At 38.4% G+C, this 18,683-nt stretch overlaps 1 protein-coding gene across 1 annotated transcript in view; it reads left to right on the forward strand.

The window, feature by feature from the left end:
• Nucleotides 1-1,785, forward strand: part of UBN2 (ubinuclein 2) — a 77,093-nt gene extending 75,308 nt beyond the window's left edge. Inside the window, exon 19 of the mRNA XM_023764817.1 lies at nucleotides 1,315-1,785. Within this exon, the coding sequence (XP_023620585.1) occupies nucleotides 1,315-1,364 (50 nt within the window). The 3' untranslated portion in view covers nucleotides 1,365-1,785. The remainder of the gene's footprint in view (nucleotides 1-1,314) is intronic.
• Nucleotides 1,786-18,683: the final 16,898 nt, after the last annotated feature.

Raw genomic sequence — 18,683 nt, forward strand, 5'->3', positions numbered from 1 at the left:
AGAGTAAGGTACTTTGATCTGATAAAATAAGAGGTCTCTACACATATTCAGAGGTCCACCAGATTCACATAATATCACATATATGGGGATAGAAACCAAAAATAATCCATAGCCAATGTATTATCTTTTCGGAGACCAGATGTGATGGATGGGTCTCCACCCCCCCATCAGCTTGTGCACCCTCGCCCAAGCGAAATCTTTCTCAATAGGACCCCTCACACACATCTGTGGCGGTGCAGGCCAGCCACCCTCTCACAGCGCGTTCCCCGGACGCTTCCCCTATATCAGCCCCCTCTCTTCTTATGGGGGTAGGGCTGGCTGGCCCACTGCCCATAGCCCCTCTCCATGGTCGGCCCCCCACCCCAATCGGGAGCGGGGCCCGCCAGCCAATTGCCCATGGCCCCTCTCCCCAGCCAGCCTGGCTCTGATCTGGGCAGGCTGGCCAGCCAACCTCCCACCATCTCCTCCTACCAACAGGCCCGGCCCCAATCCGCCCTAATTGGGACCGGGCCAGCCGGACCCCACCTGTCACCTGTGCACGAATTCATGCACTGGGCCTCTAGTATATATATATATATATAAGCCTAACTGACTGCCCGACCATTTGACTGTCCTGTCCGACCGGTAGCTATGACGCACAATAACCACCAGGGGGCAGACGCTCAACATAGGAGCTGCGGTGACTTGGCAGCTGCAGTTCTCGGGTGATACACCTGGAACCAGAGAGGAGGGAGCCCGATTCCAGGGTGCATCACCTGAGAACCGCCCTCTCAGGATCCAGGACCCCTTGGGGGATGTCAGAGAGCCTGTTGCCCGGATCCCTGCAGGCCAGGCCGAGGGACCCCACCTGCTGTAAGGACCCCGCTCACTCTGCAGACATCCTTCAAGCCCAGCGCCACCCTAGGTGCGGCCAGCTGGGGAGGGACCGCAGGAGGTTGGCTCCAGGGTGTGTCTGACCATCTCGCCCAGTCCTGCCCCGCCAGCCACCTTCTAAGTAATTTCCTTTCAATGTGCACACATCCCTGCACCAGGCCTCTAGGAATAAATACTTGTTGAAATAGTATTTGTAGGATGCTGAAAACCTACTAAACCACAGTCATTTGGGATAAGAGAATCATTCTTGTTGAGTTTTTATCTCCTATATGTTTTTTCAACCTCTATAATGCTATATATAGCATGTTTTATGTTAAAGGTTATCTCTTTAGCAATGTAATCCATATAAAAATTAAAAGTTAATTATTATTTTTGCCTTGCTTCTTAAATCTATTTTTAATACCATGCCTTCCCATACCAATTAAACATCTCTTTTCTTAGATGGAGGCCAAAGTAAAGGGGACACTAAATTGCCACGGAAATCTCAGTGACTTCCCAACAAGCAAAGGAGATGAGACACTCAGCTGGCTGATGGAATCTACCTGATGGGAAAGTACTCATGTGGTCATAGGGCTGCTGTTCTGTCGATGTTTACATTCTCTCGTCCCAAGCACTGTGGTGAGGAGGAAAAAGGAAAGAAAACATTACTTGATGTAAAGCCAGGTGCAGGAGGAAGAAATGCTTTCTTGCAAAGTTAGTGACCTTTGGTCTCTTCTAAAGAAAGACAAAGTTACCATATTAACTGAATTAAAAGAGACTCAGTTGTCAAACCCACAGAAGTACAAATTTGTTTTTTCCCCCTGAGGGAGGAAGAAGAAAAATTTGAGGATTTGGGTAAACTCCATCCATCCTGGGGGTTGGATCTGAACATGTATAGTCATAAATGCATAATAAAAGGCAATACATCTGGAATTAGGTCAGTTTGTCAGGAGTAAGGATCACGTCTATTTGAGTGGACTGTGGAGCAAATTTGCCATACAAAAAAAATAATGACTTTATGTCTGATACAGACCGTAGAAAATACTATACCCTCAAAAATCCTGAACAAACTTGAATCTTCCCCGGTGTGTAGCAACTCCCCATGTGAATCAGTGGACTAGAGATGCTTCAGGAAAGTTATTTTAGCACAGTAATATGTATTATTAAATCATCGAGATTTTTAAAAGTCACGAAATTGAGCCTGTTGCTCTTAACAGACGAAACTTAGATGTCCCCTTTTTATAAAAGGGTCAATTTCATCTTCCTTTCAGAAGCAGGTACTTAACTCTCTTCTTCAGGTGATTTGTGCATCTGGTATTGACATTAATTCTTATTTCCATTCTTGAGAAATGGGGATCTTTGCTGTAGGGCTGCGGCTTTGATGCTCTTAGCCCTTGCAGGTCTACACTATGAACTAATTTCTCCCAACTTCACCTCAGTTCACAACTTCTGTTCTGTTAGCTAAGTGGTACTTCAGGTGACTATTAAATATTGATATAAACAGCTATAAGTGTGTACTACACATGCTTCTACATTGGTCATTCAAATAGCATATATATATATTTTTGGAATTTTCAAGATAGTATTTTAAAGGGAGAAATTACATTCAAATCATGTGTGTACAAGGGATTATTTTTTATAAAAATCACAGTGTATTTTTACTCCCTATATCCAGTGTAGTGAAATTGATTTGGATCATTTCCTAATATTGACTCAGAATATTGACATGTGAGTAAATCTGCAGATAGTAAGACTCTGTACTTATCATGACGTCCTTATGCAAATAACATTCAACAGAGGACATTAAGGGAGAAATTTACGGCTTTGTTTGGATACTTTTTTTTTACACCTCATCATTCTAGCCTTTCTTTTCTTTCTCTCTTTTTTTCCTTCCTGTTTAGGCTTCTAAATGTTTCAGAGTGTACCCAAGAATGGTGTAAGCTTGGTCCATTTTTAATGATAGACTAACCTAAAGAGCAGCATCAGATTGATAGACGCAACATTGCTTGTGTATGTTTTCATCACACATCACCCTATACTGTTAGGTTTATTCAAATAAGAGTATTAACCAGGCCCTTTTTCTCCTTTTATAAGAAAAAGTCCCAAATAGCCGGTAGGACTGTGAATAAATTACTGCAGATCTGTTCAGATCTGTAGACCTATATTTGAATTCAAAGTCACATTGGCTGGCTTCACAGCAAAAAGTTAATAAGTAACTGAAAACTTTAGTTCCAAGAACTTGTTACAGTAAGAGCAAAAGATTATTTCAAAGGAATCATTGATATAATTACTTGCATCTCAGAATTTAGATTACCAATAAAACAAATCTGAATATTGCATCAGCCCTGATAGATATTTTGGGAGGATATTGGGATGTTGCAGAGAGGTTTGACTTGAATTGAGTATGTTTGATTACAATTTGTTTTTCTAATTAGGCAAGCTTACCCAATTCTTGAGTTATCCCAATGTAGCATACCTCTTTTATCTAAGTTTTATCTAATTTGGGGGGGGAAACGTCTTTGCTAATGCTATGTAGGAGTTTTCCTTTGGGAAGCTAGCCTTTGTTTTACTTCCCATACCAGGAGGGAAGTCAGAGTGCATGTTAATCTCTTCCTGCTGATAATTGTGCATGTACTTGTGTGTGTGTGTGTGTGTGTGTGTGTGTGTGTGTGCGCGCGCGCGCATATATTTATTCATATATAACTTCATTACTATTTTAAGTCAAGAAATAATAATTTTAATTTCTTAATAACTCCATCATCAGTTCTGAATTATACCTTGTGAGGATTCCGTGGTGATTCTGCTGTCATTGGAGAAAAAGAGGATGATCAGTTCTTCCCCCAGTATCATTTTATAACTAACCATTAAAAGTAATCTGAAGGCCCTGACCGGTTTGGCTCAGTGGATAGAGCGTCGGCCTGCGGACTCAAGGGTCCCAGGTTCGATTCGGGTCAAGGGCATGTACCTTGGTTGCGGTCACATCCCCCAGTAGGGGGTGTGCGGGAGGCAGCTGATCGATGTTTCTCTCTCATCGATGTTTCTAACTCTCTATCCTTCTCCCTTCCTCTCTGTAAAAAATCAATAAAATATATTTTTTTTAAAAAAGTAATCTGAAGGCCCTTGGCTCTGAGAAGTCCGCATATATGGAGATTATGTTCTGTTCTCTTCAGTCTTGGTACCTTGGGAACTGCTGCCAGACCCAACCTCCACCTCCTCTCCTTCTCCCTCCCCCCCATTTTCACTAACATATATCCATTTCAGTCAAGACTACCCTTTTTTTATGTTAAACAAGTGAAACAAACATCCTTATATTTCTTAATAGATAAGTATGATCAGCGAATTTCTACATGTAAATACAAAACTATTTCTTTTCTAGATCATAACATTAAAAATGATGTCCATATTTATGGTCAGCTATCTTTACAGTTTTCTTACTTAAAAACAAACATATAAATTGGTTATTTTTAGGACAGAGACTTGTGACTCATAGTATATTTTTGCATTTATTTTTTAAAATGGTAAGTTATTAAAAAGGATATAGAGCAGTGTGTATCTCTGAAGAGCGTTAATAACATCCCAATGCAAAAATAATCAGCACACTTAATTACATCCCATTCAGTGGGATTCTTGAATCAGGAAAATTAAGCTGTTTGTTTTCAATTGTCTTATATTTTAAATTGCCTTCACTGATGTATAAGCTATTACTGTACATACAAATTAATCCTCAGTATTCACAAGCAATAATGGTCGGCAGAGTTGTCTTCAGAGATAGCAGTGCTGAGCCCCCGTTGGAGACTGTTTGGGAGCAAAGTGTTAAGCTCATTCAGAGCCTCCAAAGTCAATGCAAGCAATAATTCCATTACAAGTCGATTATAATTCTTTCTCCTGTGATTCTGAAATTGAAGGGTAAGAGAAATCATGGTTTTAAAACAGCCTGAAGAAAAGGTTTTGGGAAAAGAAGTGAGGTTAATCTGAAGTCACAAAGTCCTGATGGTGTATTAGTACATTCTTTCATGCCTACTCCCCCTTTGATGGATGTTGTTAGCCCAAATAACATTTTATATCATAGAAGTTGAATAGGGTTATTGTATTGCCAAGATAGGAGGAAGATTGGGGCACATACATGTTTAAATACTGTGGGTTTGACACCTGTTTGAAAACAACTTAATGAATAAGCGTTTTAACCCAGAATTTTTTTTTCTCCCAAAGCAGATCTAAATTGTTTACTACCCAGGGTTGGAAAGGGCAGACACCTCTAGTCTTGCTTCTCTGGTTGCCCTCTACCACACCCCTTTCCAGCTCTACTTGGTTCAAGACATTTTCTGAAATGGAAATTCTACTGTTTTTCAAACTGCCATTGATTGTGAGAACTCTATGTCCCTTGGGATCACCTCTTAGAACTCCAGTTCTCTATCATGTTTGCTGCTACATTTGTAGAATGAACTTTGCCTGTATTGATCGACTTTAACCTAATTTACAGTTCTTTATTTCTAGAAGGTTTTGTCCTATCATTTGACCCATGTATAGAATTAGGATACTTTATTTCAAGAGTATACCATAAAAGAATACTGGTCCCTGTATTTTTATCTTCACTTAGGCTTTGAATTTGAGTTTGCTTGTTTTGTTTTGTTTTGTTTTAAATTAGAAGAAGAGTGATAATACCTATAATCAGGCCAAACTCAAAAAGTTCCCTGTGCTTCAGCACTGTAGTTTCTGCTGACCTTCCGTTCTCAGATGGGGCACTTTTACTTTATGTTGTGCATGTATGATTGTGTTTGTTTTGTTTTGTTATTTTTTGCTTTTGGGGGCTTTTGTTTTTGTAATAATGAAGCAGAAGAAAAATGCAGTAGTAGGTAAATGACTGGTTACAAACATGTTATGCAATTTTATTTTATAAAATCTAAGGGGAAAAGTTTAACTCTCTGTAAATCATTTCTTAGCTCTGGTAAAATGCTTATATTGCTCCTCTAAAACATGCTCAATTCAGGCCTTTCTCTTTTTTAAGTGCCTTTTTTTCTCTCCCCCCCTCCCCCCCCCTTCAAACTGTTCTCATATACCCTGAAGTACAGGCTAATAAGTCAGGGGATTCAGGAGGAAGAATCTCAAACTTGCCAACTTCATGTCATGCTGTAATGTTCTTCCTTTTCTTTATATGTATATGGATATATGTATAAGATACATACATACATATATATGTGTATATATATATGTATACATATGTAATATATATATAAAACTAGTAGCTGCTGTACCATTGCATCCTTTCTGAACACTTCCTGTCAGTGTTTGCAAGGCTTCTGCCTGTTTATTCCACTGCTTTTAATCAATTCAAATGGATGAACTGGGAAATTGTCTTTCCCCCTATGAGTATCTGTTTGTGTGCGTGTGTGTGTGCGTGTATACATACATACATATATAAAATAAGTAGTTATTACAAGTAAAATAAATTTAGCCAACTCATTGACTATTCCTGGATTTAACCCATTGCTCTATGCCCTTCAAACTTGGCATGAGTAATACTGGAGAAAGCATTGGAGTAACAAGTCTTTTGTGGGTCAAGTCAATAAGGTGCACTATGGCAGGCAAACAGCCATGGGGGAGCTAGAGTTAGAATCATGATATTGTATTTGAATAAGTTTTCAAGGAAGTTAGCAACTTTGTCAACATTGAAATTGCATCATACTGTCTTTGGGGAAATTCTTTTCGGAGAATTCATATAGCTATTTTGCATATCTGTCAAAGGTTAATAAATTTAGAAGTAGAAGGACTTCAGGTGCCAGGGAAAACACTCATATAACCTATAGCATTATTGAAAGAGCTTCAGTTTTCATTTGCCAGATAATTACATTTGGCTTAATCTGCTTTTATGGTTATTTAAATCCCTCCCTTGAGCCAAATAACATAATTTTCGGCATCCAAGATTCATTTGTTTTTTGTTGAAAACATATTTGACATGTTAAGGGAGACTAAGTTGAACCAATCCTCAAAACCCAGTACAAATATCTAGTAAGTGCTCCCTTTTAAATACATTTTAATTAGGAAGAGGAGACTAGTGGCTAAAAGGAGAAAGCAGAGGCTCCTGGTAGTGTTACCTGATAGCAACACTGTTATTAGGCAGCCTCTGTTTAGTCGTGTTACTCTTGAATTACTACGTTAGGGGGAATATCATTTAACCTTCGTGCCTCAGATTACCCATTAGAATGTTGGGTATAATAATATTCACCTACCTCCCAGGGATATCAGAGACTTTACTAGTTCGAAAATACTTTGAGTTTTTCTAAAATGTCCTATATAATTAAAAAAGTATTATCATCGTCCTGCAGAGGCTAAAGAATGGGTATAAAAAGCACCATTTAATTTTTAATTTTAAAAATAAATCACTGGAATTTTAATTAAGATACATATTTGTTATTTAAGTATTTTATATTTGTGGTGGGGTAAAATGGTTACTTTCAGATTAGTAAGTGGGAAGGGGGAAGTAACACATTGTTTCTTAATCATATGTAGATTTTTTTTTGCCTTTTATGGTGTTATTTATTACAGGTTTGATTTTTGCCAAGGTTTCAGAGCTGAAGCTACGTAAAATTTGGATGGTTTGTCATTGGAGTTGGTTAATGATCCCGAAAGTTTTATCTGCCTCACGTTTCCATCTTCTCCATCTAATTTTCTTGTATTAGTTGTTTGGTGATGCATAGCAAAGCGTTTAACTATCTAAGAAAGAATGGGAGTCTCCTCATTCTTGTAAATTGGAGACAGTGTACTGTTCCTGCAACTATAGGTTTATCCATCCTTGCACTGAAGGGGCAAGCACTACACACAGTCAGCAGGGTACACTTCTAGCCAGTTTCCCTTTGTGATTTATGCTTCTTTAACCCATGGAAGAGTTGTAGGAAAATGGGAGAGGGGAGGCAGGATTCACTTCCTAGCTGGGGCAGGGTTGGGAGGCTGGGGGTGGAAGGAAACACGGTTTGCCCATCTCTGAAGAGGAAAGGAAGATCTTTTTATCCTACCTTCTATCCCAGCGTATTAGGTAGTAATACATAGAATTTTCCTCCCAGCATTTAAACAACAGGAAAAAATGGATGCTGCCTTTCTAGTTAGGAATAAATGCTGAGCAACAATTGCTGGGGGTTGAGTGCTGATTTAAATTGTAGCACATGTTCAGGATTAGGAAAGAACATGTAGGGAGGTGAAGAACAAACTATCTGGCTCAAGTGAGTCAGGAGAAAGCAGCAGGCCCAAGCAGACAAAGCACTGGGCTGATACCCAGAATTGGCCAAGGCTCATTTAACCTCTAGTGATGGGACATTTTTATTACTTTTTCCAGATTAAGGCCTTAGTAGCCTCTGAGTATCAACTATGCAGATAAATGTACTCTTTATTTTACACATCTTTTCTTATCCATTCTTTAAATAACATGTTAAAACTTCTACCCAAAGAAATAAGGCATTAAGGTTTTGTTGAATGTGTATCTGTTCCGCTAGAGAAAATTAACAGAAGCATAAAATAGAGATATTTTCTTTGTTCTTCTATCATAAAATGTGAATCTTATATTAAAAAATTAAGTGCACATCCTTTCACTGGTGCAAAACTTAGAATCATGGAATACCATTGGGTTGTTAAGATACATTATCGCCCCAGCGTTCAATTCTGAGAAAGATTTAGGTTCTGCAGCACAGTGTTCAGGTTCGTAGAGCTGAACAGATTGTCCAACTCTAATTTAAAATAGCTTTGAATATTAATGTTGTATTCTTTATTTCCTTTAGTCTTCATTCTTCTTTCCTTTAATTTGAGCTCTTAAGTTAACCATTTCGTCAGCCAGTTGCTACACTGGAGTATTGCGTATTGCGAAGAATCTGGGGAGGAAAGGTTAACCTGTCTTTCACCTCCTTTTCTCACTCACTTGGCTATCTATCCTGTGTCCCATTGAATTCAGAAGTAAAGACTACAGTCATGTTCCAGGAGACTGTTCACATCCCAGCACAGACTGAGAGACTCTAGGGCTTTAATCAGATTGCCTTTGAATAACTTGACATTAAATTGCTTTTTTCTTAGCTACTCCCAAAGTACCATTTGCTTGAAAGTAACTATTTGTGGTCTTTAATTTCCTCATACTGTAATACTTCTACTTTACTTTTCAATCTTTCTTACATATTTTCAGTTTATAACAGATTAATACTTAAGTTTCTGACACTTTTCTGAACTGTTAACCAAACAGGTCAAGAGTACTTTCAGAAGTCTTAGTAGTGTAATTAACGGGGTCGATATTTCCAGGAATTAGAATGATCACTGGTGACCAGAATTTTTTTTCTCTTCTCCTTTGTATTAAAAAATAGACTTCTCTACTATATAATGTAGTAGCTGCAGTTTATGGCTTCCTCTTGATGCTTTCGAGGTTGTTCAGAAGAAGCACAGGCCTTTGTTAGGGGCTTAGTTCTCATAATTCTCTGCCTAGCTTTTTTTCATACTTCCCTGGGGAAAAAAACCTACTTTACAAAGAGTTAAGTCAAACAGGTCATATGAATCCTTAGTACAGATTTTATGTTTTTTAGAAAACTCTTTCTACATCATTTGCTCCCCTTTTGCTAATAATAATATAATTCTACTAGAAACCCGATGCACAAATTCGTGCACCAGTGGGGTCCCTCGGCCTGGCCTGCGGGATCAGGCTGAAACCGGCTCTCCGACTTCTCCCGAGGGGTCCCAGATTGCGAGAGGGCGCAGGCCAGACTGAGGGACCCCCACTGGTGCATGGTCGGGGTCGGGAGGGACGCGGGAGGTTGTCCAGCCTGGGAAGGACTGCAGGAGGGCTCCAGGGCATGTCCAGCTCATCTCGCTCAGTCCCAATCAGCAAGACCTTAGCAGTAAGCTAACCTACCAGTTGGAGTGTCTGCCCCCTGGTGGTCAGTGCACGTCATAGTGACTGGTTGACCAGTCAACTATCTGCCCCCTGATGGTCAGTGCACGTCATAGTGAGTGGTTGAGCGGCCTTAGCATATCATTAGCATATTATGCTTTGATTGGTTGAACAGATGACTGGACACTTAGCATATTAGGCTTTTATTATATAGGATTTTATCTTAAATCTAGTGTTAAAATATTTTATAATGGAGCATTGATGGAAAACTAATTAAATTCAAGCAAGATGACTATTACCCAAGATAACTCGGAAATACTTCAATTTTTGAAGTCAACAGCTCCATTCAGCCTCTAAGCACATTTAGGAGTTAGCAGTAACCAAGACCAGCTGTTGATAAGTTTTTCTGTTTGACAACCTGCCCTTAATTTGTCAGACCTCAGCTGTCTTGTATTTTCTGTCCTTGCAGCCATAACCTCATGTTTTTGTTTGTTTTGTTTTTTTGCTTATCTCTGCTGCTTACAAGGGTATTGTGCTCTGTGCCAGCACATGGCGTTCTCTTTCCCATACCTGCAAAATTACCAAGGATTACCCCAATTTGGGCTGGAGGCATTAAAAGAGTTTTTCTCAATTAACAAAGGTATTACTGTTTTATATAGTTAGTGAGAAAGTTGGCCACCTTCAGCCAACTTTTAAAGTCCCGGCTCTGCCTACATAATTAATTACATAGACCTTCTGAGACCTTCAGATAAACAAGGGGCCCTTCCACCAGGAGAGGTAGGGTCCAGGGCCAGCCTCCAGAGAACAGACTCAAGCTTGGTACTGTCCTTTGTAGGCTGTCACGGAAAAATTGTATTATAGAAAGTATCAAAAATATTAATTGTTCTTAAGGAGAGTAGGCAGATCTGAGGCTTGCCATTGTGTTTTGCTTGCTAACCATTGTCAGGCTTAAAAGAAGAGGAAAAGAAATCTCTGGCTGGCGGAAATTTTGTGCCCCAAATAACATGTTAAAGTCTACCAAGGTAACGAAGTGATGGGTGTTTTCTCCCTTTTTTATAAGCAAGCAAGTTTATTTGTAGTTGTAAAAATTACTGTGGGACTGCAGATCTATTTGCTGATTGGAAATACGGATTCTGATTTTTAGTCTGGCTAAGCACATATTTCCAACTTTTACGCTATAAATTTTGATAAGGGAAAGACTTGTTTGTTAACAGAAGGAAAAACAGGACTTAACTTATACAGTGAATGTTCACTCTGTAGAGGAACTTCCCTCCAGTTGCACATCTTCCTCTTACCATAGCCACCTCCACACTTGTTAGAGATGCCAGTGTGTTTCACCACAATCTTGAAGGAAGGAGCCTGAATAATTGCTGCTCCTTTGAGGGAAAGGCACTGCTTATTGTATCACGTGTATTTATAGGGAGGTGCATTTATACTAACTTGAAGGGATATACTGTATTTTAAATAAGTGTGTGACTTAATATTTTGGGATTATTTTTCTTCCTTTAAAACTGGACCTGAACAAAGCTTTGAGTTGATATTTGTAATAATCTCAGGACCTGAAAGATTGTAGCATTTAGTGTGTCTTAAAAATTATGTACTGTACCAGCCATGGATTTTTGTAAATATACCTGTCTCCTTTTTTGTATTATTTTAGTAAAAAAATAATAATAAATTTAAATAAAAGGGGGTGGTAATGACATGTGAATGGGTGTGGTATGTATGTGTGTGTGTGTTTGTATAAGGCTCTTATGAGATGAACTGGTGCTTGTTTAATTTCCGGCTCTAATCAGAGCAGGAATATGGACAACTGCTGCTACTGTACTCTGCACTGAGCCTAGGTATTTCCATTTTATCTTTCCCAGTGGTTGATTAGAAACGAGCTACCAGGAAATGACTAAGAACTTAAATTCTTCCCACTGCCATCTTGCTCTGTATTCTGAGTTCGCATACCCTTTGAAGTTTAATGGTAAAGCTTTCCAATCTTTGGGGGGTTCACTGGTCTCTAGTTTTTAGAGAACTCATCACTATTTTCTAAGAAGAAAGAAGGACAGATAATTTTTTTAACCAAAATCACACATTTCATAAAACCCTGATGAGTTATGGATATGTGAGAGGACTTAAACATTCCTGAATATGGATCTTTGAATTTGGTAAATTAACCCCATGGATATACTCCTTCAGTGCAGGGGAATTTTTTCTTTTTTCTTTTTTTGCAACAGCCTTGCTCATATTCCAGGTGTAGCTAGCGAACCCCTGTTTTAAAGCAGGAGCCTTATTTGATTTAGTGTAGTTGTTTCCTGTCAATTCTTTGTGACAGGGCCTTTTACATGCGTGGTTTTTTCTTTTTGTATGTGTTACATGTTTATTGTATTAAATAAAGAGGAATGTGCATATTATTCTTGTGTCTGTTGTATTATTGGGCTAACTTGGATTTTAACATCTTATTCTTTCAGTAGTTGAGTATCTGTTGTCTGTATCTCACTGCACTAGGCACTATGGGATACAGAAGTAAAGTACACAGTCCCCACCCTCAGTATATTGACAGTTTACAATCACATGACAGGTTAAAAGATGCCTGTTCAAACTTCGTCACAAAGTTGTGGTCCATTGCCACCTGAAATTTAGTTGAGAACAAGGGAGAAATTAGACTAGACTAGGCAAACCTTTCGAGCTCGGCGTGTCAGCATTTTGAAAAACCCTAACTTAACTCTGGTGCCATGTCACATAGAGAAATTTTTTGATATTTGCAACCATAGTAAAACAAAGACTTATATTTTTGATATTTATTTTATATATTTAAATGCCATTTAACAAAGAAAAATCAACCAAAAAAAAATGAGTTCGCATGTCACCTCTGAAACGCGTGTCATAGGTTCGTCATCACTGGACTAGAGAAATTTGGGAAGACTTTGTCAAGTGAATGGTAGTTGAGCTGGGCCTCTGAAGATAAGTGGGATTTGGCTAGGAAGAAGGAAAAGGGAATGTCCCGAGTGGACAGGATGGAGCAGTAAGTAGACCAGACTGGTATGAAGTATACAATAGGGATTAGTAGCAGCCAGATTAAGGGAGTCCTGGAATGCAGGACTTTGGGTTATAGGGTGTGTGTGTGTATTCCAGAATGCTACTAGGGTCAAGGCTTGAAATGTTGACATGGGAATTATCTTCAAAAGTGATCATCTTTTAAAGTCTTATAGAGCACTTCTAGGAACCGTATTACTAAGAGAAAAGAGTAGAAAAAAAAAAATTCAGCCTCAGAAACCTAACTAGGAAATGGGAAAAGGGTGAAGAGCTAGAAAGCAACTTGTCAGAAATTGAAAAGTTTGTCATTTACAAGTGTATATAGAAAAGGAGTGGTAGTATGCATGATTTTTATTTTTCCTTTCACTTAAGTGTGTTTTCAGTGTGTTGTCCTCAGATGAAGAATTTTGAAAAGCCATGGGTCCTCATGCATGAGGGAAAGAATAGAAATGCCTTTACTAGAGAAAATAATGTTTAAGGACAGTTTTGCAAAAGTGTGTTCTTGGGAGTAGTAGTCCCTTAAGAAAAGTATGCTTAAATAATTTGACTACACTTAACTATGTTGTCGCCATCTTATAAATGTATTTGACTGTTTTTTTTTTTAAATCCTTGCTTGAGATTATTTTTCCCATTGACTTTTTTTTTAGAGAGTGGAAAGGAGGGAGGAGGGGGAGAGAAAGACACACATCTATTGGTTGCCTCCCACATTCCCCAAACTGGGGCCGGACCAGGAATCTGCAGGCCGATACTGTAACCACTGAGATAAACCGGCCAGTGCTATATTAACATTTTTAAAGGGCCATTGTTAGACAAGATTTTTTTAACCCATAATTTCCCCTTATTTGACCCTGGGATGCCTTTTTTTAAAAATATATTTTACTGATTTTTTACAGAGAGGAAGGGAGAGGAATAGAGTTAGAAACATCGATGAGAGAGAAACATCGATCAGCTGCCTCCTGCACACCTCCTACCGAGGATGTGCCCACAACTAAGGTACATGCCTTTGACCCGAATTGAACCTGGGACCCTTCAGTCCATAAGCCAACGCTCTATCCACGAAGCCAAACTGGTTAGGGCTGGGATGCCTTTTTATTATCACTCATACTAGTTTTGTTTTACTATATTTGTTTTTTTTTTAAGTTTTTAAGATAAAAAAAACTATGGCCCAAGGAGTTAAGGATTTCAAGAAGTAAGCAGGTAGAGAAGTGCAACCAATTCTATAGAGTGAATGAGGATCAGGTATCCAAAACGTGGGGTTGTTCAAGGGAGTATAGAGAAATATATGAAATGGGAAGTAATGTTTTACACTTGACCACGTAGGCAGGAATTGTGTCAGACCTGAGTTTTGGCACAGGAAAATAACTGCTTTTTACAAAATTTTTATAAGGGGAACATGGACTTGTACAAAGTTTTCTGTATAAGAATATTCATCTCGATGTTGCTCATAACAGTAAAAGTTTGAAACAGTCTAATGCCGTGTTAGAAGGGATTGGTTCAGTAAGTAAAAATAATATTAAATGAAAATTTTAAGATAAGACCAAGATGTGCATGTATTAAATGGAAGAGCAGTTAGAAATGTAAGTGCACCTCGGCACAAGGAAACATTTAGGGCATACACCCCAAAATACAGAGTTGTGTTTTATTTAATTGTGTTTTCAATGAACATGAGAAACATGAGTAAGTTCTTTGGGTTTGTTTTGGGGTTTGTTTGTTTTTTGTTGTTTTTTGTTTTTTTAATCCTCACCCCAGGATATTTTTCCATTGATTTTTAAAGAGAGTGGAAGAGAGAAGGAAAGGCAGAGAGAGATACTGATATGAGAGAAATACATCGATTGGTTGCCTCCTGTATGATTGGTTGCCTCCTGTATGCGCCCTGACCAGGGCCTAAGCCAGGGAGGAGCCTGCAACCAAGGTACATGCCCTTGACTGGAATCGAACCCGGGACCCTTTGGTCTGCAGTCTGATGCTCTATTCACTGAGCCAAACTGGCTAGAGCAGTTCTTTGAGGTTTTGGGTTTTTTTTAATTTTTTTCTTTTTTTTTTTTTAAAAAACTGGTGGACTTGGTTGAAGAGAGGGAGAAAGTAATGGGAAGAAAACTTATCACTGGGAGAAAGGAAAAGAATTTATTCCACTCAGACCCTACTGGATCCCAAAATTGGGTCTGGCTTGGAGGTCAAAACACAATGACCTGCTTGATTTAAAATCATGAATTTTTGGAAAACATTATTCTTGCACTTAGTTAAAAAAAAATATCAAGTCCATATAAAGCATTTATTTCCTACCCATGGTCCCAATTTTCCTTCCCCAGAGCAACCACTGTTACCAATTTCTCCAGTTCTAATTATAAATATGTATGTGACTTTTAAACATAAATATAACATACATATCTCTCATACTATACCTAGCATTTCTTCCAAAAAAAATTTTTTAAGATATGTTTTTATTGATTATTTTTTTAGATAGGAAGGTAGAGAGAGAGAAACTTCATAAATTGACTGCCTCCTGTACACCCTCCTTCAAGGATCAAGCCTGCAACCCGGGTATGTGCCCCGACTGGGAATTGAACCCGTGACCTTTTGGTTCATGGATCGACACTCAACCACTGAGCCACACAGGCTGGTCTCTTCCAATTTTCTTGGAGATTACTACACCTCAGTACCTAGAAGTCTCTATGTTCTTTTTTTATAGCTCATGGTATTCCATAGTTGGGATATCATGACAATGTATTGTATTCATTCTTTATTGGTGGGCATTTAGATTACCATCACAGGTCAAACTGTAATATCCTTTCTATATCTACAGTCTGTGAGTGCATATCAAATGGACAGTCCAAAGTTCATTTTGGCATAGATAATAATGACCTAACCTAGATTTGAAAGTCTGCCTAGAATCTGTGATTGCTTCATATCCCTGTAAGCTTTGAGAAATATGAGAACGTAAATCTTTTACTTAAAAGAGCTTTGAAAATTGGAGATGAAAGCACAAGAGCTGATTCTGGGTGCACTAAGGATTGAGTTCCATTGCAAGTGAGATCATGAGCTTTGAAAAGGACAAACCCCTCTGATGCAGATATACTCTGGTCTGTCATGAGTGTCCTTAGCTCAAAAACAATCGCTCTTCCTCATCAATGTGTGCCTCAACATGGCCTGCTTTTTCTGTCTGTATATTTACCTCTTCTGTGTTCTTGTGTCTGTCCCTCCACTACTTGCCCCTGTCTTTTCTAGTAGGGTGGCATAGCGTGAAGGGAACAGGCTGACATTAAAGACTTGAGTTTACATGACTCTGGCACTTCAGACAAGATGTCAGCCTGTTTTCTCATTTGTACAGTGGTAACATCCAGTGACGGGTTCCTTGTTGAATTAGTGACATGTATAGAGAGCACCTAGTATAGTGCCTAGCACATAGAGCTAATAAACGGTGGCTACTATTCTTCTGTTTTCTGCCTTTTTCCTTCTTAAATTCATGCTTCCCTTTGCTCTCCTAATTTCCCCAAATACCTAAGAGAAACCACAGTGCTTTTACTCTTTTTTTTTCTTTTTAAAATTTTTATTTTTTGCTTTTTTTTCTTCTTTTCACAATGTTTATATATATATATATATATATATATATATATATATATATATATATATATATATTTTACAGGCATTGATAAATATCAGTGAAGATTCTTTCATTGCAGGTATCAAACTCCTGGCTTAATAAGTAAAAGGAAACTACCCTAAAAAATAGTCTGTTAAAACAGTAAAAGGAATCTTTTAGTTCATTTAACTGAGTAGAAATAAACCTAGTTTAGGTGAAGCTTTATTCAGTGACTTAATGTCACCAAGGCCCTGCCCTGTCTCTGTTCTGGCATTCAAAGTGTCAGGTTTCACAGGTAGCTTCGGACAACTTGCTGCTCTCCCTTTATAGCCAAAAGTTAGTGTGTGTTGTATCTACTTTATTTTTGCTTTATTGCCCCAAATGCAAAGCAATGCATGAATCATGTGCCTCAATTCATAGGACATGGTTATCATCACTCAGTACAAGAACTCATTTCGTTTTTATTATCAATTAAGTTTTTCCTTCCTTAGTCTCCACTCTCCTCAGTCCCATAGGCACCCACTCGTACTTTTATAACAGGTGCCCTTGTTATGCCTGCACCCTTCTAAAACAATGTTATTTTATGAATATGCAATTTAAATTTGTACAAATAGTCCCGTGTGATAAATTTTGCTGCTTCCTGCCTTTCTCACTTTTCTTAAATTTATCCATGATGCTGTATGTACATCCTATGTGTTGCTTCTTATCTCTGCCTAGTATTCCACACTGTACATCCATCTCATTTTACATATCTGCCCCCTAGAGGTGGATATCTACGTTGCCTCCAATTCCTTACTGCCACTAGAAAGGCTGTAGTCTACTGTGAACTGCCTGTTCGTCTCTGCTCATCATTCAATGACATTTCCTTTTTTTTTTTGACATTTCCATTTTTTTGTTACAGATAATAACCTCTTATCAGTTTTAGATGTGTCAGATATTTTAGACTTTAGACTGTTACCTGTCTTTTAACTGTGTCGATGGCATCCTTTACTAAACAGAAAACCTTACTTTTTAATGGTTTAATCAATCTACTTTTTGTCTACATTTATGTTTTGAAGGATTTGTTATGAAATATTTGCCTAGCCCTAGGTTGCCAAGATATGCCCTACATTTTCTTCTATTGGCTTTATGGTTTTGTCTTTCAGTTTTTCACTTATGATCCAGCTCTTGTCCACCTTTGTATGTTGTATAATAATTATATAGGGATCCAGCTTTACTTTTCTTCATTTAGTGAGGCAATTTTCCCAGCCCTATCTAGTAAGTCAGTACTTCTCCCATTAATTTTTATTTGTTTTTATTTTATTTATTTCTGTGCCAGTATCAATGTTTTTCAATACTATAGGTTTATAGTATGCCTTAATACAGAAGTTCCCCCTTATCTGTGATTTTGCTTTCTGCATTTTTAGTTACCCATGGGCAACCGCTAGTCCAAAAATATCAGATGGAAAAAATCCAGAAATAAACAGTTCATACCTTTTAAATTGCGAACCATTCTGAGTAATATGAAATCTCTCACTGTCCGCTCTGTCCCACCCAGGTATGTGAATCATCCTTTTGTCCAGCATCTCCATGCTACCTGTGTGCACTACCTGCCCATTAGTCACTTAGCTGTCTCAGTTATCAGACTATCAAGGCATCGCAGTGCTTGTGCTCATGTCACCCTTATTTTACTTAATAGTGGCCCCAAAGCTCAAGAGTAGTGATGCCAGAAATTCAGATTTGCCAAGGAGAAGCCTTAAAGTACTTCTGTTGGGTGGAAATTCATATATCTATAGGAAAAGACATAGTATATATAGGGTGAAGTGCTGTCGGCCGTTTCAGACATCTACTTGAGGGTCTTGGAACACTTATCCCTTTGGGATAAAGGGGGGACTATATCTAGTAAGGAGAGTCTCCCTCTTTGCTCTTCTATGTTGACTGCTAATTTTGGATTTTTATCCCTTTTTATATTTTAGAATAAAATCTTCAAATTTTATTAAAAACCAAGCTGAAATATATATTATATTTCATTTGTAGGATAGTTTAGGAAGATAAGTGTAATCTATTCTCATTTGTGAAAATTCAAATCCTTTTTTATGTCTTTCAATACAGCTTTTATGAGTAGTATATTTTCTCATGGTTTTTGCTGATATCAAGGAATGCTGTTGTTTTTGGAAGTTGAGTTTGTATTCAGTAACTTTTTAAAAAAAATATGTTTTTATTGATTTCAGAGAGAGATGCATCAATGAGAGAGAATCATCAATAGGCTGCCTCCTGCACGCCCCCTACTGGGGATTAAGGCACAAACCAGGCATGTGCCCTGACCGGGAATTAAACTGTGACCTTCTGGTTCATTGGTCCATGCTCAAACACTGAACCACACCAGCCTGGCTG

The sequence above is a fragment of the Myotis lucifugus genome, unplaced genomic scaffold (assembly GCF_000147115.1).
Source record: "Myotis lucifugus unplaced genomic scaffold, Myoluc2.0 scaffold_351, whole genome shotgun sequence".
Lineage (NCBI taxonomy): Eukaryota > Metazoa > Chordata > Mammalia > Chiroptera > Vespertilionidae > Myotis > Myotis lucifugus.